Source organism: Vicugna pacos, chromosome 12 (genome assembly GCF_048564905.1).
Source record: "Vicugna pacos chromosome 12, VicPac4, whole genome shotgun sequence".
NCBI classification, from domain to species: domain Eukaryota; kingdom Metazoa; phylum Chordata; class Mammalia; order Artiodactyla; family Camelidae; genus Vicugna; species Vicugna pacos.
The window spans coordinates 44167522-44189869 of record NC_132998.1 but is presented as its reverse complement, the minus strand read 5'-3'; the positions used below and the strand labels follow the sequence as shown (position 1 = coordinate 44189869).

The window sequence follows — 22348 nt, the reverse complement described above, 5'->3', positions numbered from 1 at the left end:
TCTACCATACTTGAGTTGCATCCTTTGAGTTATAATGTACCCTTGTGAAGTATGTAGTGATATTTTGAGTGGGAACAAATTTTTAATATTTATAACTGGTGACAGAATATTTTAGATATTTTGAATTTTTGTAAATTTTCAAGGTCCATTCATACCACAATATTTACATGGAATTTGTTGGTCCTCACTGTTGTGTGGTCATCCCACATATACTCCCATGATGGGCAGGTTGATTACTTCCTGTGGTTGGCCAACACTAAGAGGCTTGCATGAAACATCCTGTCATGTTCTCTTAGATGAGAGTTTCTCTGGGAGTGGGATTGCTGGTCAGGGATTATTCATGACGTAGTCAAATGACATTTGTTGATTTGACAGCATATTGACAGATGGCATAACACAATGGCTTCCCCAGGCTACACTGTTCTCAATAATGCATATTCCTTCCCCATATCCCTACCAGGACTTGGCTTTATCCAGTTTTCTAATTTTTGCCAATCTCAAGTCTTGTTGTTATAACTTGTGTTTACTGAGGAATCTGAGTATTAAATTTTTAAACTTTACTCTGGTATTTATTATGGTTTCCCTTTTTGTAGATTCCTGTTCACATCCTTTGCCCATTTTTATCCCCTCGTTGGATTTCTTATCATTTCTTGTTGCTTTGTTAGGAGTTCTAGTTCCTAAGTATAGTGTCTTGTTTAGATGTTTGAAATATCTTCTGGTATATTAATGCATGTTTAATTTTGTCCATAATGTCCTTCAATAAATAGAAGTTCTTCTTTTCGAGATACTCAAATTCATCAGTTTTTTACTTGTTGAGTTCTGTTCGGAGGTCCCTTTCCCTTCCACAGAGATAATCTCTATATTCTTCCGTTAACTTCATTTTTTCACATTTATCTTTTAAAACTTTCTGGAGTTTACCTTTGTATATGGTGAATATGCATGATTAGGTGTTGTATAATTGTGAGTAGAGTGCTTTTCCCGTTTTCCATCTGAAACAAAAGGAGATACATGACTTTCCAAATATGAAAGATTAGTATTCGCTGTAGATAATATTAAGGACAGAAAGTGCATTATATTTGATGCTGTTTCTAAAAGCTGTGCTTTGCATTGTCAATTGCAAAAGGCATCAATGACAATGATATTAATGAAATTAACAAGCATTTATTGAGTATTAGTCACCTGGCAGGCACTGTCTTAAATACCCCACATATACTAACTCATTTTATCCTCATTACAAAATCCAGGAGATACTATTTTCCCCATTTTACAGGTGAGTGAATGAAAGCACAGAGTGTTAAATTACAGGGCACATAGACAAATCTGGGATTAAAAGATTCTATACTTTTTTATGCATTAAAAATTGGTATCTGAAAACCCCTTTCATCCTTCAGATAAAACTGGTAATTACCCACATAAATAGATCTTGACACATGTCAGCCTTCTTCTCATCCTCATCTAGCTGGGAGGGACTCTGGTTCAGGCCTAGCACCCTATCTTCTTATGGGAAGGAAAGGCAAGAGAAGTACCCAGGTTTGAGGGACAGATGCTGTATGTTTATGGGATATATTTTGTTCATTATAATGTTGAGAAATCTTGATTATTTGGAGTGAAAAATAAAAGACATACAGAAAATAAAGATTTTTAACATGATTATGTACGAAAATACTGAATCACTTATTTTTCCCACAAATGAATTTATTAGCAGGATGGGTATAAAAGAACATTGTATCTGAATAAAACATATATACTTAACTGTTTTAAGAAGTGTAGTGTTTTACTGATATGTCCTGATGACTATTAAGACTCTCTATGAAGTTTTTGATCTTACTTAGTTATCTTCCTTTTTATCCCCAGTTCTGTGTCATTTATCAGTGTTTTCATATTTCAATGAAATCTTTCAAATTTTAATTTTAAGATGATTTCTTACAGTTTCTGATTCAGTAGGTATACAATAATCTGAGTCCATGAAGACCCCTAGTAAAATTTGAAAGAGCATGAAGTCTTTGTAGGTGATCTTAAAATAACGTAGTTCTTGGCCTTAGGATAAACTGTGTGTGTATATCAGCTTTGAGACATAATAATATTTTTTAGGCTTTCATTGTATTTAATCCACAGGTTTGATGAAATGTTAGAGTATAAAGGATACAAATTTTCTTTCTTAAGAATGTTTTACGAGAATTTTCTCTCTCCCTGTGGTACTTCCTGATGTCCTGATGTTATGTTATATATAATTGGAATGACACTCCGCCTGAATACTTCTTTTGTTTTTGGCAGCCTGGGGTAACCTTGGAAATGTTCTGAAGAGTCAGAGCAAAATTTCTGAAGCTGAAAGCGCCTATAGAAACGCTTTGTACTACCGAAGCAACATGGCCGACATGCTTTATAATTTGTGAGTATGCGTTGCTTTCTCTGGTTGGGTTCATCTTTGACAGGTGGTGAGAGGGACTATGGGTTTAACTGCTGGAAACGGAGATGATGATAGCTGTGCTCTGAAATAGTATTTTTGTGAATCTTAAGACTAGTAAATGGATGGTGTTTGTAATCTCTGTGTTTTGGGCCACATCATTGATATGGCTGAAATTTTTTTGAAGTACTATGCCATATACCCTAAAAATTCGTTTAAATGCTTTTAATTTTTTTTTTTAAAGTTTGCTTCGTTAATACTTAGTTGGGTTGAAAAAATAAGGCTGTTATGTATGACACTCTATATAATTGATATCTTAATTACTATAATAGATTTTGTCCTCTTTTTTTTTTTTTTTTTAAAGAACTACTGGTGTCCAAGTATATATAGAACATGTACTAGCCCTGGGGTGTTATCAAATAAGGTAATACTTTCCCCCACAAAGGCACTAATGATTAGGTTGAGATAATGGGATAATGTGTCTGTTGGGTTAGAAAAATCCCGGAGTAGGGGTGGGCTAGAAATCTGTTCTTTGAATGGAAAGCCATAGGGGGTATACTTAGATGTAAGTGGATAAATGCAAATTAAACTGAAATCCCTTCTTTGTCTCTTATATTTATCACACTCTTTTGTTTATAAGTAATAGAAACTTAGTCTAAACTTGCTTCAACACAAAAGAGAATTTATTAAGCCCCATAACTGAAAATTCCTGGAGTTGACTAGATGTAGACACAATGAGATCCAGGTGTTTTATTATGTTTTTGGAATTTGTCTTCATTCTGTGTCTTTGGTTCCCTCTGGATTCACTCCATTCTCTGTGGGACTCGGTGTTAATGAGATGACTCCTGCACCTTTATGCTTATAGACTCTTGTCAGTCTCTGAAAGAATTGTCTTAATGCCTCTATTAATCCTGGAAAAAGGTCTCTGACCTTTCTGGGATCATGTGTCCTCTTTCTTTAGTGTTTGGAGAGGCTTATCTATATGCTTTTTAATTTTAAATTGAAAAGTAGTCAGTTTACAATGTTGTGTCAATTTCTAGCATACAGCATAATGTTTCAGTCATACATATACATACACTCATTTTCATATTCTTTCTCATTATAGGTTACTACAAGATACTGAATATACTTTCTCTATGCTTTCATAGTTCATGTATGCATCCACAGAGGAAGTTATAAGGTACAGCTTTTAAATGACAAGTAACGTGTATCTATCTGTCCAACTGAATAAATTTCTTTTCTCAGCAAAGAATAAGCCTGGATAGACTCATTTCCTTTTCTTCCAACCCTTGCCCAACAAGTATCACCAAAAGGTAGTTAACTTTTAACCAGTGTTTGTAGATAAGAGAGAGAAAAATAAGTTCCAAGAAGAGATGCTAGTTGTTCAGCTTACTTTCTTCCCCATGGCATGGGGCTATAAGAGCCCTCTACTGACAGTGCCTCCAGAGTTGGAATAGAATGGAGAAGGAGCAATTCCCTGCAGGAAGGAACCAGGCATAATAAGATGTTTCCTGCTTGTGTTTAATGACTTGTATGTAATATTGACAGTATCAAACTACTTTGTCAGCTTTATTTTTAGTATTTGTTTATTATGTTCTGATTACATCTAAATCTTTTGTACTGGCTAAATCTAAAAGCACAGATGTTAAAAAAAATTTAAAATAAATGAAAATAAACACCAAAATATCTTGATATTTAAGGGGAAGCAGACAGGATGAGCTCAGTTTAACTTACCGTTTGTACATTTACCTTGTCTTCAACCTCCTCTACTTTAACCCTGGGACTCAGTCTCATGGCCTATAGTCTGTATTAGGTCAGCGTGTGTTTTTTGTTGACCTGCACAGTGTTCAATTTTCTCTCTTTAACCTGGAAAGCCTTCAGATGGGGCACTCCCTCTCCAGGTTGCACTACCTCTGATATTCATTCTCTGCTGTGTTTCATGCTTCATCATACATACAACAATCTTTTTTCCCCTGAAATAATTTGAGACTGCATCTTTTCCTTTACTTGAGTGAATATATCTAGATACTCCAACAAAGGCTTTCCCCCGTCCTCTTAATCTAAATAATGTGATGTTACTATATTGTTGATCAATAGTTTTTTCATTTTATGAAAAAGAACCTTAACGATTTGATAAATTTACACAAATATTTTGGGTTGTTTTTGTTTGCATCTGAAAATACTGTTACCAAAGAGACCTCCTGTCCTGTGATATGGGATGCCAGTTTTCTTGTGGTGCCCATTCTTCATACACTACTGGGGAAGAAAATAAGCTAAACAACCAGTATCTCTTCTTGGAACTTGTTTTTCTCTCTCTTATCTACAGCCACTGGTTAAAAGTTAACTACCTTCTGGTGATACTTGTTGGGCAAGGGTTAAAAGAGAAAGGAAATGAGTCTATCCTTTACATGTCATTTAAAAGCTGTACCTTATAACTTCCCCTGTGGATGCATATATGAACTATGAAAGCATAAAGAAACTATATTCAGTATCTTGTAGTAACCTATAATGAAAAAGAATTTGAAAATGAATATATGTATGTATATGTATGACTGAAACATTATGCTGTATGCTAGAAATTGACACACCATTGTAAACTGACTACTTTTCAATTTAAAATAAAAAAGCATATAGATAAACCTCTCCAAACACTAAAGAAAAATTCTTGCTGGAGAAGTGGTTATTAACAAGATAAGACCCCACCACCACACACACACCATTTGTGGAAAATGGGATATGGCATAAATACCATATATAGTTCCAAAACAATTTTGCTAATGCAACAGGTTTTTTAAACTACACTTAACCGTCAGCTCAAATGGACAGGTTTAAACTCCCCAAGAAATGTTGACAATGATTTTGAAGCTTTGGATTATATAACTTATGTAGTGGACAAAATTCTCATACCAAGTAATTAGGTTTCAAAATAGATGAATTCTTAACAATGATTTTTAATCAAATCTTAACCTAATGAAACAAGATAGATTTTTTGCAATCTGTAATATCATAAAAACGTCTAGTATCATATGTCCCTGGAGCAAACTTTTCTTTCTGTTTATTTACATAGTTAGGAAAAGAGCCAGGTTTTTTCTCATGGACAATTAGAGACTATATGACAAATTACAAATTTTTCTTTTGAGATTTATATGCTATTTTATTACATAATTTTCTCTGAAATGCAGAAGTTCCTCTTAGTTCTATTTCAATGCAGAAGTTCCTCTTAGTTCTATTTCAAGTCTCTGAAAGGAAAGATATTTGCTTTGATCAGTTTTATCAGTAAACTTAACCCAACAACATTTCTTTGTGGTAGCAGCAGTCATTAATCACATTTCATATCATTGGTTGTAGTTCTGTCTCTTAAAGACATTTTGTGACCAAAGGCTGAAATTAATGAAGCTATTATATTAGTTGGCATGAAATACCCGTATTTATTAGTGAACTTTAGAAGCTTTTGGGAATCATAAGCTCCTGTTATATCCTCTATTTAATTTTTAATCAGTAACCTAGGTTTTTTTTTAACATAATTCAGTGTCCATAAATCTACTTGCTTTGCAAAATAGTGGGAAAAAATCCTATTGCTAAAAATTGTTTTGGAAATATAACCTGGAGACATACATCATTACATAACTTCAACACAATAATTACTAAAGTGAGGTATACCACCACAGACCAGACACAAGATGATTCTAAGAGACCAGAGATAATCTTTAAATTAATCCCTACAATTTTATTTTTATGTTTATATTTTAAAAATATATAACCAGCACATCTAGATAATGTTCTAGGAGAGGATAGAGAAAAAAGGATGATTTGGAAAAAAGTAAGCAATAGTATATACATGATATGTGGTTATGTCTGAAGTTTAGGGAACATGCATTATAAGATTTTAAATTTAAGGACTTTTTTTGCAGGAGTAATACCAAGTTATACCTGAGAGGTGCATATATACAGTTGTGTTTTCTACTTATAAAATAATGAAATAATTTTAATTTGGGAGGATAGCAATTTCTTCAGTAACTTTTATGTGCCAACCACTCTCCTTAGTTCCTTCGTATGTTATGACAGTTCATCTTCAAATGAAGCCTACAGAATGAGGAAAAGGAAACTCGGAGGGAATTTGTGGAAGATCACACAAATAGTAAAGGATCCCGTGTTTGAATTTGAGAGGTTCTGATTGTATATCCATGCAACAGAAGTTTTTCTGCTCAAGCTGGCAGAAATAAACCAAGGGTGGGGGGGGAACCTCAGTATACAGCTTTCAAATTCAGAAAAAAAATTAAGTCAAATCACCTTTCATGTAGGAAAAAAAAATACTTGGAATTACATCTAATTGAAAGTATAAGTTATTTTTAATGGCAGTTACTGAGTTGACTAAACTCACGCTGTAGATTCTTTTAGAAAGATCGTGGGTTTGCATAACAGAGCCAAGAGTTGCTTTCAAGAAGAAAGAATTACAAGGCGGAGGGTACAGCTCAGTGGCAGAGTGCCTGCTTAGCATGCACAAGGTCCTGGGTTCAATCCTCAGCACCTCCATTAAAAAAAGCAGATAGAGCAATTTGTTCAAAATAAAGGTGAACTTTAATTTTATAAAAGAAGAAAGTACTGTAGAAATTGTTTTGAATTATCTAAATCCATTCATTATTACATTGTTTTGCTATCACTTCAATCTGTGCTTACAGATGATAGTCATATAATGTAAAACGTAAAATAGTACTACTTTTTTGAGATGAGGTATAATTGACATATAAGATTTTATTCGTTTCAGGTGTACAACATAATGATTCAGTTTTGTATAAATTGTGAAATGATCACTACAGGAAGTCTAGTTATCATCTGTTACCAAACATTGTTACAAAATTTTATTCTTGTGATGAGAACTTTTACTTTGCAAATTTCCCTTGGCAACTTTTAAATAAGCAATACAGTATTATTAACTAGTGGTCATAGTATATATTACATCCCCATGACTTATTTATTTTATAACTGGAGGTTTGTACCTTTTGACCTCCTTCACCCATTCCACCTACCCCCCCTACCATTAATGGCAACAGATGTATTGTGTTTATTACATAGCCTTTTATTCATATTGCCAATTTATTAACATTCAGTAGTTCACTCAAGTAACTTTAAGACCAGGTTTAACAGATCTGCCTTATGATGTTGGTTTCTCTTTTCAAGCATAATAAATTTTCAGGGACAAAGCCAATGGACCATTGCTTAGTGATTTACTCTGTCAAATTTTATAAATATATAGTCGACTTTCAACCTTTTAACTGCACCACTCACTGCCATTTGAAATATAATTGATTTCTAGTCTGAAAAACTCTCAGTGTTCTTTCATTGTTATAGATTTGGCCCAGTCAGTCTATTCCAACTGCTATTTAAACTGGTAATTCAATAGAACATTGAATATTTCATTAGGCATTAGATTTCAGAATGCAGATAATAAATTTAATGTGATTTAAATCAATACATAACAAAGGGGATCATTTCTGTGGGTAAGAGGGATTTGGCACTATAAGTTAGTTTTCATTTTTGTTCTTTAAGAATCTAAGTAATCATCTAATCTGAGAAACTAGGAAAAAAGGAGCAATAAAATAAACAATAAATTTGAAGGAAGCAAAAAGAAAATGTTAATGAAGTAGAATTTAGGGAAACAATGGGAAGTAATGAATAAATGTAAGAGCTTGTTCTTTGAAAGATCAACAGGCAACTGGCAAGGGAAATTATAGGACAAAATAGAAAATCTTAAATATATAATATTGAGAATGAGAAAGGGGCTACAACCAGGAATATGGAAGCTTAAAGTAACAAAATGTTAGTTTTATACATGTGAAAATCTTAGTAATATGAATACTTTTCTGGGAAAATATAAATGATTAACATTAGCCCAAGAAGAAGTAGACAGTCTGATTCAAAAATCTTGGAAAAATTTGAAAACCATATTAAAGAATTTTCTCCCTAAGAAACTAAGTTAAGACATTTCATAAGTTCTATCAAATCTTTAATCAAATGGTATTTTTTGCACTAGTTAACACTTCTTACTTATTTTGTGAAGCTAGATAAAACTGACAGCAAAAGGTCTTGACCCTATTTAACATTACACACACACACAAAAAGAATAATGACAACAATGACAAACTCAAAAAACCAACAAAAAACAAGCAGGAATAAATAACAGAGCCACAACAGGCCAATTAGACTTGTGAATATAAATGTAGACATGTTTTAAAATTAATACAGTAGGTGCAGCAGCATAGTCAAGATTAAAACACCATTATCAGATGGGATTTTTTCTCAAATTTATAGTGGAATATTCAGTACAACAGTTCAATCGCTATACTCCTTCAATTTAAAAAGTCAAGAGAGGAAAAAAATTATGATCATCTCTAGAAATGCCAGAAGGCTTTTGATAAACATCTGCCTCAGAAAACAAGACCTATAAATAAACCAGGAATAAATAAATACTTCTACAACATAAAGATTATCTATGTCTAAAGTTAATAGCAACATCCTATTTAATACTGAAGCAATATGATCACTACCATCCATATTCAGCTTCTTGAAGTGGTGGAAATTTTTTACTGGTCATTATATCTCTCCATACCTAGAGGAAACCTGTATTTGTTGATTGCATGAATGAATTATGAAGTCCATGTCAGAGCAAGGGAACTCCGTTTATCACCTAAGTGATAAGAGTAGTAGGCGGTATTAAATAACCACATTCTTTGAATTGTGTAAGTATAATTTCATCATTGTCACTAAACAGTTCTGGGTTGTCAGAGCCTTCTTGAATTAGATATTTAGAACTGTGTTTTCTTCACATTTCAGAAACAAACACATTTATGTTAGGTTGATTTGTATGTTAATTTCCTGGGGCTGCTATAACAAAGTACCACAAATTAGGTGGCTTAAAATAATAGCAATTTATTGTATCACAGTTTTGGAGGCCAGCAGTTCCATATCTGGGTGTCCTCAGGACACGCTCCCTCTGAAACCTGTAGGGGGATCCTTCCTGGCCTCCTTCCTGTGGAATTCATTGGAATTCCTTGACTTGCAGCTACATGACTTCAATCTCTGCCTTTGTCATCACATGATGATCTCCGTGGGTAACTGTCCTCACATCCTCTTATAAGGATACTCCTGTTGGATTAGGGACCCACCTCTGTTGTCACATTGTATCTGTAGTGACCCTATTTCCAAATTCAGTCATAGTCTACGGTATTGGGTGTTATGATGTCGACAATTTTTTTTTTTTTTTTTTGGAGAGACGTAATTCATTCAGTAACAGCTGCCCATTGAGCTTCCATTTAAGAGGCAGAGAGCCAGACAGTGGTTTTTAATGGGAAAAGGGGGTTGGGTAAAAGGCACCTTTATGAGGTTAATTTTGCATAGAATTTCAACAAGTTCATGTATCTCATGATGCCAAGAACTCTGTCTTGGGAGGAAGTAATTTAGGAGGATAGAGCAGTGAGGGAAATGTAGGGTGATTGTCACCTTAGATTTGGTTCTAATGAGAGATCTATTTGTACATTCAGGGCCTGATTTTGAGAACCTTTGAGAGATTAGAAGGATTAGAGTTTACAGAATGGAAGTGGTCTCACTACCTGTTAATGAGGCCAAGCTATTCCTTGAGCCTCATTGAAAACAAGGCATGAGAAGCCTATGAAATGGGGACTGGCAGAAATGAGGGGAAAATAACCCTTGGCCAAATGGCTACAGTTCAGGACAAGGTTTCTTGCCAGGTTCCATGGATGTGGGTATGTGAGTGTGTGTGAGAGATGGGGGGAGGTATCCACGAAATACCAGGTGAGCAAACTCATCTCCCAAAATAGAGAATTCAGGAGAGGCTATCAAACAGGAGCACCAGGAAGTGCTTGCTGTGTCTAAGATAAAGTGAATGGGACTGAGAGATTCTGGTGAAATTCCACTGGCTTGCAATCACTGGAGTTCTGGGCACACAACACATCTGGCCCTTTAGTAATTCCTAGAATAAGGTAAGATGGTTTACAGATATGCCTTCCTGTTCACGTGGCAAGAGCAAGGCCTCTTATTTCATTTTGTTTTAATGGATAATTTTTACTACTTGACTAATACACGAATATAACCTTGTAAAATATTGAAGCAGTATAGAAGAATGTGGAGTAAAGCATAAAAGTCATTACATGTGTTTCCTCTCCTCTGGTATATATCTTCTCATTTTTAATAAGCATTTATATATGTAGTTAGAGCATGGAAGTCATACATGCACACTTCACTTTCCCCTGTATACGTGCATCACCATTGATTTCTTACTTCTCTGTGTGTGTCCAGATGTGTCAGGACTTGCATGACTGTCCCTGCTTTGACTGACATTAAATCGTTCCTAATGGAGCCATTACATATACAGCATTCATAAATATCCGATGGGATGGTTTCAAAACCATGTTCCTTAATAATTAATCTGTGCGCCTAATTAAAACGGGAGTTTACTTTGTTTATTGGTTCTTGGTAGTTTTCCTGGGAATTAATTGTTCCTATTTCTTGCCTAGTTTTCTGTTGGGTGAAGTTTTTCTTGTTGATTTGCAGGTTTTAAAGTGTATGTGTGTGTGTGTGTGTGTGTGTGTGTGCGCGCGCGCATGTATATGTATATGTATATATGTATGTATACAAACATCGTTCTACAAATACTTTCTCCTAGTTTTGGCTTGTGTTTTTACATTTCTTATGATCATCTTTATTGTACGTAACTTGAATTTCTATATAGAAAAAAAATCCACAGGTCCTTTCCTTTAAACCCTATGTATTTTGTGTCTTTATGAAGACCATTCACCAGCTAATTTTTTTAAAAAGGCTATTATGTTTTTAAAATAGTTTTAGAATTATTTTTGTTTTTTTCTTTATATACTTAAGACACCCTGAATATATTATTTTTTGTATTAAGGTGTATATATATATTTTTTTTTCCACAATGAAAACTAGTATCTTTGTAATAATTTACATTCATGTCACCTAGACTGTTTGTATGTAAATATAGGCTCGTTGTTGTGGGCTTTCTTCTGGTCTTTTGTTAGCCCACACCAAGAACAAATTGTTTCATTTACTGTAACATCTACTAAATTTTGTATTTTAAAAGTCGAGTTTCCCATCCTTGTTATTTGTTTCCAGGCATTTCTTGATTATCCCTATGTGTTTTGTCTTTAATACGAACTTGATCATAGCCTTGTAAAGTTGCATTAGAAGTCCAGTTGGGTTTTTGGTTGGTTTTCCAGTGTCTATATGTTATAGTGAGGGAAACTGACACTGTCACACTCTTGAAGTTTCTCTTCCAGATACGTGTATTTCTAAATTTATTTCAATTTTTAAGTTTCCCATCATTAAAACTTTGTATTTTAGTTCACAAAGGTCACACATATTTGAGGTTAATTTATTCTCAATGATTTCAAGAGTATTTTTGCTAATGTGAATTAGATCCCTTTTTTCCCCCTCATTACATTTTTAACTGGTTATTCCTGATTGTTTAGATTTTAGGTTTTTCTAAATATGCCTGATTCAAAATTTTTGTTGTTGTTGCTCTATCATATTTCTGATTTTTAGTTGAAGTTTCTTTCTTGGAGTTTTCCCAAATATGTTATATTCTTATCTGTTGGGAGACGTTTGCACATACCATTTGTTTTGCCTGCAACATTCTCTACTATTTTCTCCTCTTCTGACTGCTTTACACCCTACTCCCCATCCTGTTTGTCTGACCTGATACCTGTACATCCTTCCTATTTCAGCTCAAGTGACACTTTCCTGGGACGATACCTTTCCTATTTTCAGAGTTGGAAGATAGTTACCCATCCCAGATGCCACCATTAGCAGCTAACACTTGGCTCTTTTTAGTGTGAATCATATTTACATATGATACCATGTTCCCCTTAATTACAGTGCAATGTCTTTAAGGCCAGGGGATGTTTAGGTACCATTCTATTTCTAGTACCAAGCACAGTGCCAACCACATGGGCTTTAAATTATGTACATTTTGATTAATAAGCTAATGAATGAATTAAACTATGGATATGTTGATTAATTAACTAACAAACAAATTAATAAACTATTAAGTGAAATGATTAATGACAACATTAGTGAATGAAAATAAATCAACTAAGTTCAAGTTTGCTAGACAACCGTCCCATGTCCTACCTGTTATATCTTGCTGATCCACTTCTTTCCCAGCTCATTACTGGCCATGTTCACATATTTGACTCTCCATGTTGATTTATTCCACAACTTTTTCCATTATATATATCTATGAAGGGTTACTGTCCAAAAACCATAAGAGTAGTGAAATTCTCTCACAGAGACCATGGTTATTGTCTCCATACTCATGTGGCATAACAATTCTGAAATATATCATCTAGTGTCAAGACTTGAGTTCTCTTTCCCTTTCTCCCACCTAACCCGAAAAATTTTCTTTATTACAAACATATTGAAACCAAGCTGTTTTTCAGAATCAGTAAGATAAAACAATGGATATGTTACATAACTGGATAACCTTCCAGGGGATCTTTGAACACAATAAATTTTAATATTTTAGTTTGTTAATCAAAAAAATTAAATAGCAAATATGAAGGGTATACTTCTATTCTGATTTAATAAAACTGTGGTAATAAGATATTCCATGATTCTTAAAATAGTAGTAGTCTCTTTGAAATCCTACTTGAGATGTATTAGTTGCTCTACAACTGATATTTGTTTATAGAAACACATTATTTAAAATTGGCTTTTAGTAATTTTCAGTTCGAATTTGTAGACTTACTGTAACATTAGCCATCTCCACAGGACAAGTAGATCAACTAAAGATGTTAAGTGCAGCCTTTTTTGAGAATATTTTCAAAAGTAAAAATTAGCAATGATTTGAAACTAGGGCAAATTAACCATGCTTAATGACTTCATCAACCATTTATATGCATTTGTGTGTGTAAATTCTGAGTATATTTTAGCATTAAATTATCCATTCTTGAGTTTTGGCCATGATATACTACAGTCAAGAAATTTGGCCAAATCCGTCTTGTCAAGATGCCAGGATAGATTAAAGCAAGAGAATTAATATAGGATGCCCTGGACGTCTGCAGAATGGTAAAGAGGAAGTCAGACATTTAATGGAGAAGCTGCAGTTATAATACATCCAGGTCAATTAAAAACAGAAAAAGGCACAAGATGAAAGATTTTACTGCAGTTTTTATGGTGTAAAGCATCATATGTGATTAATAGTTCAACTTACAAATTGTTACAAATTGTGTGTAACATGAAAGCTCATTGTGCAGCCTTTAAAGTATTCAGTAAATTTCTGCAAGTGGTCTGAGGAAAGAAACAATCAGTTCAGGTGTCCGAGGTGCCTAGTTGCCTGGGGTGATCAGTCCCAGAGAGATGTACTTACATAACAAAAAGACACAGAAGGATGAGAAAATTCCTCTCTGCTAGTGTCTTCATGGAATTTCCTCCACTGTATTGTCACAGGTACTAGAAAGACTCAGTCCAGTCAAGTCTACGTGGGAATCTTAAGTTTGATAAACATATCTAATCTATCCATGTGTTAAAAACATTCAGTTTATAAGAGCATCAGGCCAAAGAGTATTGGGTGAGTTAATTTATAATGATATTAGTCTAAGGCAGCCTGATGCTATGAAACCTCTTGGCTGAAGCTCCTCCTTCCTTGGAAGGTGCTGGAATGAGTACTGTTGGCATTTGCCTCTGTAAATCCTCACTTACAGACTTTGTTCTAAGTTACACCACTGCTCTTTCATGCAGACTTTTACATTTCGTACTCAGCTGTGTTAATACAGTTAGACAAGTTAACACTTCATACCTGCTAGCTTCTGAGCCACCTTCTTTCCATAGTTCATTTTTGTACACCAGTTCTCCGATTCATTGTGGGTTGATTTTTACAGTTAAATTCTCAAGGTGAAATCTGTTTTCTTGCCGCTCTAAAATCTCCAATTCTTATAACACCTATGTCAGACATCACCAGTTTTCACACATTTATGAGATAAAATGACCATTGATAACGTTTGATTAACATGAATCACATTTTCTGAGTACATTTATAGAGATGAACACATTTACAAACTCATGTTTTGGAAATAAGGATTCATTAATTCATTTAACAAATATTAGTGCTTCAGAGTGATAGGCACTGTATTAGATGATGAGAGTAAGCTAACCAGGAGAGTGTATTTTTTGCCCTCGAGTAGTTTGAAGTTTGAATTTTTAAAAAATATTAAGTATTAAGGTAGTATCTCTTCTAAGGGAGATGGTTATATTATTATGAGAAGACAGAGATTCAAATCAACCTGAAGAAAAAGAAAACCTAATAATAAAAAAAGGACAAGAAAAATAAAAGAACAAAGTTGTTTAGAGGAAGAATTGTCCAGTTTTTACTACGTAAGTTTCCAGTGACTGTTGAGCATCCAGTAGGCAACTAAAATGTGTTTCTACCACTTACGAGAGTATTCTGAAATAGAGGATGTAGATTTTGGAGTAAAGTATGAAAACTGAAACTGACTGTAAATAATATGTATGTGTGTGTGTATGTGTGTATAATATGTATAAGGATAAATGAAAGAAGGACCATGGATGGAATCTTGGGGAGTACCAATAATGAAGGAACTTGATAGAGAAAGTGGAAGCATAAAGTTATGTTGAGGTTGAAGGAAAGGAGCCTGGATGTTTGATGCTATGATTAGGACAGTAAGGGGAGAAATGGCCAAAGACTGTGTACTATAGAGAAGTTAACTATTTCTATAAGGTTTTTATGTTCCTTTGGGGGCGGGGTGGAAATAGTGGCATCAATCATGAGTCTAGAAACTTAGAAATAGTATTCACTTCTCCTCAATGTAGTAGAGAATAACATTTTGTCATCACATAGCTACAGGATATCCTAGAGAGTAATTCTACCCTATAAGATGCATGGACACAATGGCCAAAGAGTTGAAATTCACACTAGGAGCTCCTTGGGGGCTGGGGATGTAAATTATTGATGTCTTTGTTTCTAGCACATAAAGTCCTTGACACCTCCTTGGTACTCACAAATGTTTGAGGATAGAGTTGAATTAAACCACATAAAATTTCACACTCATTTCTTTTATACCGATGGAAACTACACATTGTAGTATTGGTGTTGAGGATTGCTTGCTGGAACTAACTGTTAAATCTTGCCCTCCCCACTGCAACCCAAAGTGAAATTGAGGGAAATGAGAATCTTCTTAGAGACTGACAAAAAAAAAAGGAGGATATTAAATCATTCATACGCTTGTTTGTATTATAGGTTTTCTATTATAAATGTAGTTTTAAAATGGCACTGTGTGGATCATGCTTTTCCATGTAGAAATATTCATTCAAAATTAACTGTACAGAGAGAGTTAAACTATTTTCCATGGAAAAATGATGAAAGGCATTTTTCTGAAATCTCATTAAAACGACCTTTAATTTTATAGTCATTTCTGTCCAGAGCACTGTAGGTAAATTTGAAGCCCTGTGTTAGAAGGCCCGTAAAAGGGGTTTATAAAGTTCATTATTGCATTCTTTCTTAATGCCTTTTGTTTGGTTTAACTTTAAAACTGGTTGAAAGTTGCTGTCATGACCAGAAGCAGTTTTGTTGTTCCTAAAATTATGTTCCTGTGGAAAGTGCAGGCTGATATGCAGCAGAATTTCAAGTAAATTAATTTCAGTTTTCTCAGAAGGAAGTTTTGCTTTATGTAAATAGTGTTTTTTTCCCCTCTGCTCCTGAAGAAAAATGAGCAGATGTAAATTTGTTATCTGTGTAGTTTCAATCAGTTCTCTGCAGTTTTCCAATTACTGTGACTTAAGAATTATTTCCTAGACACACTAGGAAATATAGTAACATTGTCTTCCATTTAACTTATTTTTTCTTGTATACAATGCCTATCTGATTTTTGCTCTTATGTTGGAAAAGTTGCTTAAAGTATAATTGAAGTTTGAGGGAAGCCATCTGGGTATTAAGATGATAATGAATTTTAAAAATTAATATCTTGTCATCTGCTGCTTATTTATCTCTTATATGTTGTTCATATAAATAATATATATATTAAATTATTACTGGGGCTAAGTTATATCTCATGTTTCTCACTTGTTTCAATTCTTGCTCCAAGAATCGTATGCGGGCCCCCAGCTGCCCTATTTCAGCTGCAACCGCTCTCTGCCCCTCACCTGTTCTTCTTTACTTAATTCCTCTTTTCACATTACATTTATCACCTTCTAGTGAAATTTATAATTTCCTGTTCTATATATAGTGATATTCAAATTAATGCAAATGTACAGTTTATGTTGTATATTTCTAACACTTATGCTCCCAGAAGACAGGGCTTTTATATAGATCCTAAGTGCCTAGCATGGTGCTTAGTTCACAGTAAAAGCTTGATAAATATTTGATAGATGTATCTATGTACCTGCTGTCCATGATTTAGGTACATCCACTTTCCTTAAACTCTTCATATGTGACGGGTGCATCATGGATTATTTTAGAGACTTGCCCCCCTGCCTTTTCTTTTTCCCTCTGCGCCTGTTGACCTCTGTGGAATCAAAGAGTACTAAGGGTGCCTTTTCTCTTTACTCCTCCATTGCTTTCAGTTATAGTGTCCATACATTGACTTTGGCCTCAGGTTCCCTGGTTGTTGGAAATGACTAGATAGGGGCTGGATGAGAGGCAGGAGGGAGGAATGATCCTATCTTGTTCTGATATAAGGAAGACAGTGTGGGGAAATGATCACCAATCACCTAGAGAAGAAGAACTAGGTCCAGCGGTCAGTAGAACCACATCTGGTGATGACCAGCTCCAAAAATGATAGGCAGGCACTTTCTCAGAGAAGAGGAATATGGGATTTTCAGATACTAACTACTGTGTATAAAACAGATAAACAACAAGGTCATACTATATAGCACAGGGAACTACATTCAGTTTCTTCTAATAGCCTGTAATGATAAAGAATATGAAAAAGAGCATATATATATGTATATATGTGAGTGTGTATAACTGAATCAATATGCTATACAGCACAAACTAACAAAACATTATAAATCAACTATAATTCAATTTAAAAAAAAAAAGGAAGTCCAGATTAGGGGAATAATCTAAGCTGTCTTGAAATCTAGAGGTAATCCAATTTTTAACATCATTTATATTCTATGACTAGCCTTTGGTTTGTTGGTTTTAATTATCATGTGTGTGTGTGTGTGTGTGTGTGTGTGTATCCCCTCTATCTTTGCCTATTGAAGTAAGTATCTTTAGAAAAATCTCCAAATCTTCAAAGACCAGATTTAGGGATGGGTGCAATCCTGGGATGCAAAACGTGTGCTCAGTCTCCTGAAACTTAAGGTTGGAGAAGAGAATGGAACTTTAATCAAAAGCAGCAGCTGATATCGAGGAAAGAAACAAGCTGGCCAATTTCTAGACTCTGTCCTGAAAAAAAGAAAAAAAAACTAATGGGAAGCATTCAGGGGTGAGAAGTTTCTCTGGGCAAGACCAGTACCTTCATAAAACATGAGGGTGGAGTGAACAGAAAAGATAAGAAAAGGAAAAGCTAGTGCTGCTGAAAGCATTCACCAATTTTCTCTTCACTGAGCACCTCAATCTCCAACCTCCTATCATTCCATTTGCGTCTTTTGGCACCCTTCCAGCTTTTTCCCCGTCTCCAGCCACTAATTCACCTCCTTCTCCTGCTGCCAGAACCTGTAAATGATGACTCCTGCCACAAAAAGATCCTTGCTCTCCTTGACCCTGGAGCTGGGTGAAGGGGCAGCCCTTCTCAGCACCAAAATTAAACCTGCAAAGGCCATTTCAGGAACATTGTTAGAAATGGTGTTTTCCTTCAATTCCTCAAGTACTTCCGGATGTCTGCGTGAATTGTTTCTAGGTTGTAAAATTGATTCCAAGCCAAAAGAGATAGACACACATTTTCATATTGGAACTCCTCTTGCTCATTCTTAAGTTAGAAACTGCTGGTATGACCTAACACCCATTCCTGCTGGTCTGTGAGATACATGATCCCTTTTCCTCCTTTCATAATTTATTGCTTCAACAGCAGACTTTTGTTAGAGCCCTGCTGTTAAGGGACAAAGAAAACACCCACTTTGTTGAACATTTATGTTTAAAGTGAGTACACTGCACTAAATCACTATATGCCCATGGGAGCATGTCTAACCCAAATTATAGCCATATCTATGATGGAATCAGACCCTGAAGCTTTTTTTTTTTTTGTAATTTTTTTTTTAGTATGTTGATTCCTGCAGAAGTCACAAATGTTCTTCCCCTGCAACCCCCCCCCCCCGCCCCAAGTGCCTGAACCAACTAGTTTGTTAGGTTTTCTTGCTACAGATTTCCATGGTGCATCATACTGTATCATGACCTGTACACAACTTTGTTCCTGCTTTTTTATTGTGACTCTTTTCAGCTAGTCATTAAATCTCTGTAGTGGTACTTTCAAAATGTGTTTTGAATGAATGAATGAACGAACAAATCAGCAGTCTAATTACACTGACTTTTACTGAGCAGGTCAGGCTTTGCCCTAAGCCTGTATCCCAGTGTGAATTTCCTCCACAGTGATGGTACCTCATCCAACTGATAAATATTTCTCCTTCAAAACATTACATAGTAATTAGTCATCCATAGTGGATAGCCCCTGTAAATAGCAAAGAGTAAATAGTAAGTCTGTGTATGGGTTTGAAGTTCAATCATTGGTGGTTAATGCCTTTAATTTGTGTTAGGTGCATTTTAGTTCTTAAGTTTGTTTGTTTTATATCACAGAATTCTCCTGGAGGCATAGGAAATACTTGAAAGAGATTTGACTATGATCCCAGGAAATACATATAGACCTACCTGAATAGTATTTGTTTTCATGGGGGAGGAATAGAGTGGGGAAGAGGGAAAAAATTTTGTCTTTAAAAAATTTTAACTCTTTGTAACACGGAGGCAGCTTTGTGAAATATCTAAGAGCATCAATTTTGGCAGTAAACAGGCTTGGATTCAAATCTCCCATTTTTTGATCCTGTGATGGACCTTGGTCAAATTGCTTAATCCTTATACTTCATTTGCAAAACTGGGTTATGATGCCGCCTAGAGTTATAGCAAGGATTAAATAAAATACCTGGAAGCTTGATATAATTGTATAATAATAAAGGCTAAAGAGTTTTTAGGTGTTAATCTTATTCTGATTCTAACTACTCACAGCTATGCCTGCACGGGGATATTGCCTACACTCACTGGTAAACATTTCCACTAAGAGAAGTAGGCCCTGAACACAAAGAAAAACCCCTTTATGAGATATGTTAATCAGACTCCCCAGAGGAACAGAACCAATAGTATGTATATACAGTAAAGAAGTTTATTATAAGGCATTGACTCATGCAATTACGAAGGTTGAGGAGTCCGACAAGCTGCCCTCTGTAAGCTGGAGACCCAGGAAGGATGGTGATGTGGTTCAGAGGCCTGTGAACCTGGTGTAAATTCCAGGCTGAGTCTGTTGACCTGAGAACCAGGAGATCTGAAGGCAGAGATTAGTGTTCCAGCCCAGGGAGAGAGAAAGCAAATCTTCCCATTCTCTTTTTTTTTTTTTTTGACTCTCTCCAGACCCTCAGCAGATTGGGTGACGCCCACCCACATTGAGAAAGGCAACCTGCTTTGCTCAGTCTGCCGAATACAGTGCTAATCTTCCTGAAGCATCCTCACAGACACACTCAGAAATAATGTGTAACCAGATTATCTGGGCATCCTATGATCCAGTGAAAATGACGCATAAAATTAGCTATTACTCTCAGTGTATTGGTTAGGATGCATTTCTTGGTGAAGCTGATTGGCAACTGGAGGCAATTGGAGGCTGTAGTTTATCCACCTTTGAAGCAAATCCAAGAGGTTTTATATTGTATGAATCTGGAAAGAAAGAAGTTTATTGATACCAAAAATGAAACAGCACTGGCTCTATGAGCAGGAGAGAGGGGGCAGTTATTAAAGTTTCAACAAAGAATAGGCACATGCTTCCAATGGATCAGTGTGGGGCCGTGGGAAGACTGTGGTGTGAAGCCTGGCAGCTCTGAATTTGAATCTCATCTTCAGACTTTCCATTTGTTGTTACCATGGGCAAGTTGTTTAACTCTCTCTCTGATGTTTTCATATCTCTAAAGTGAAAAGAGTAATACTATTTTAAACTGCTAATTTTAAAGGTGAAAAGAAATAATGTAGAAAACTATCATAAAACCACTTGGTATTAATTCTCTGTCTTACTTCCTATTAAGTACAATTTTTTAATTAGGAAGGTATATTCACACCTATTATTATTGTATGACATGTAGAGGAAAATATAGCCTTAATTATACATTCAGAAGACACCTGTAAAGTGAATTATGCATGTATTAATATACAGTGCAGTCTGTGACTCCTAGATCCAACAATAATTAGCTACGTGAATTTGAGTAACCATTCTGATTTTGGGACTCCTTATTTGTAAAATGGGAATTATACCGTTATAGTATTATTGAGAGAATTACACAAGATAATTGTTGTCAAGCCTTTTGTTCAGGACCTGTTTCAGAGTAGAAATGGGCTTATATGGGATAAAGGCTTATTTAGATGTCATAGTCCAGGTTCAAACTCAGGAGAAGCACCTTTGTAGTGAATGCTCTATGTCTTCACCTATTTTTCAGACATTGTACTATAGTGAGAATATACTTCTTCTTCTTTAGACCCTAAGCAAAAGCTAATTTTAAAATGAAAAATGTAAATAAAAGCTACAACTTGTTCATTTCCCCCTGATATTAATTGATAGAGTTTTTAGTAATGCATTGGAAATATACAACCAGTTTTTTGATTGGATGCCTACTGCCCATATTTGACAGCTTAGAATTTTAAGAAGCATCTTTATGAAGTAGGATGTTATTACTGTACTTTATTCACCTGTCAAAGTCTAAACAAAATTCAATTTAGAACAAATAAACAGGTCTCTGTCAAAAGAAGATACCAGAGATGAGGCTTAACTGTATTTTCTGTAACCTACTTCGCAGTTCTGTGACACTTAAAAGTGCCACCCAGTGAAGCAGGTTTCAGCTTTGGGGAGCTATGTAATAGAATCACGTGTGCACAGCTGTCTAGTTCATGTCACATGGTTGTTGTCTATTTCTGCATCTCCATTTCCACTCTTCTTCATGCAATAAAAGTACAGAGCTGGGAAGCAATTCGCTCGTTACCCTGCCCCGTGGAATTTAACCTTTTCAACAAGTGGCATCTTTTGATTTTGCTCACAGTACATATAGTGTATAATAATTATGTATAATGACTTAGCAGTCATTTAAAATAAGTATCCAATTAAATTATACTTTTTGTAGCACATGTATTATTATTCTAATAAATTAAAATATTGTGTTTTCTGTAAAAAGTTAACTATTTAAAATACATTCCCTTCCTCTCTTAGTATTTTTCTACCCCAGACCCTCTTTGTAAAAATGTCATTTTTACCTATTAAATTGAAATAGTCTAGTTCAAAAAAAGGGAAAGGAGAGAAGGACAGATGAGCTTATGATCTGAGGAAAAAAAATATAAGTAGAGAGAATTCTTTTGCTTGATTCTCAAATACAAAGTCTATTATCCTAGGGTGACCTGAAAGCCATAGAAGTGCCAGGTGAGACCAGAAAATTTATATAATTTTTTCTCTGGTATCTCCTGTGGAGCTCAAATTCAATCACTTACATCTCACTGAATCTTTTTTCTGAGATGAAAATCCTACCTATTTCTTTTTCACTTGATAATTCCTGTGAGTTTCCTTTTTTTCTAGTTATTTGGGGATTGAGAAGATTAATTAAAATGCTTTTATTTAAAAAAAAGTGCTACGAATGTCATTACTCTTTTGGGAAAACAGTGATAACTCTGACCACTCTGATGTCTAGGCATTTAATTTAAGAGTTCCAATTTCATGCACC

The 22348-nt window shown here is 34.9% G+C and overlaps 1 protein-coding gene across 12 annotated transcripts in view; it reads left to right on the top strand.

Moving 5' to 3' along the window:
* Positions 1 to 22348, top strand: part of TMTC2 (transmembrane O-mannosyltransferase targeting cadherins 2) — a 410658-nt gene that overhangs the window by 239919 nt on the left and 148391 nt on the right. For all 12 annotated transcript variants that reach the window (XR_012078575.1, XR_012078576.1, XM_072973321.1 and 9 more), the window contains one exon: positions 2275 to 2389. Coding sequence is in view for 10 of the 12 variants with exons in the window: in XM_072973321.1 (XP_072829422.1) it covers positions 2275 to 2389 (115 nt within the window). In the remaining 2 variants the exon portion in view is untranslated. The remainder of the gene's footprint in view (positions 1 to 2274; positions 2390 to 22348) is intronic.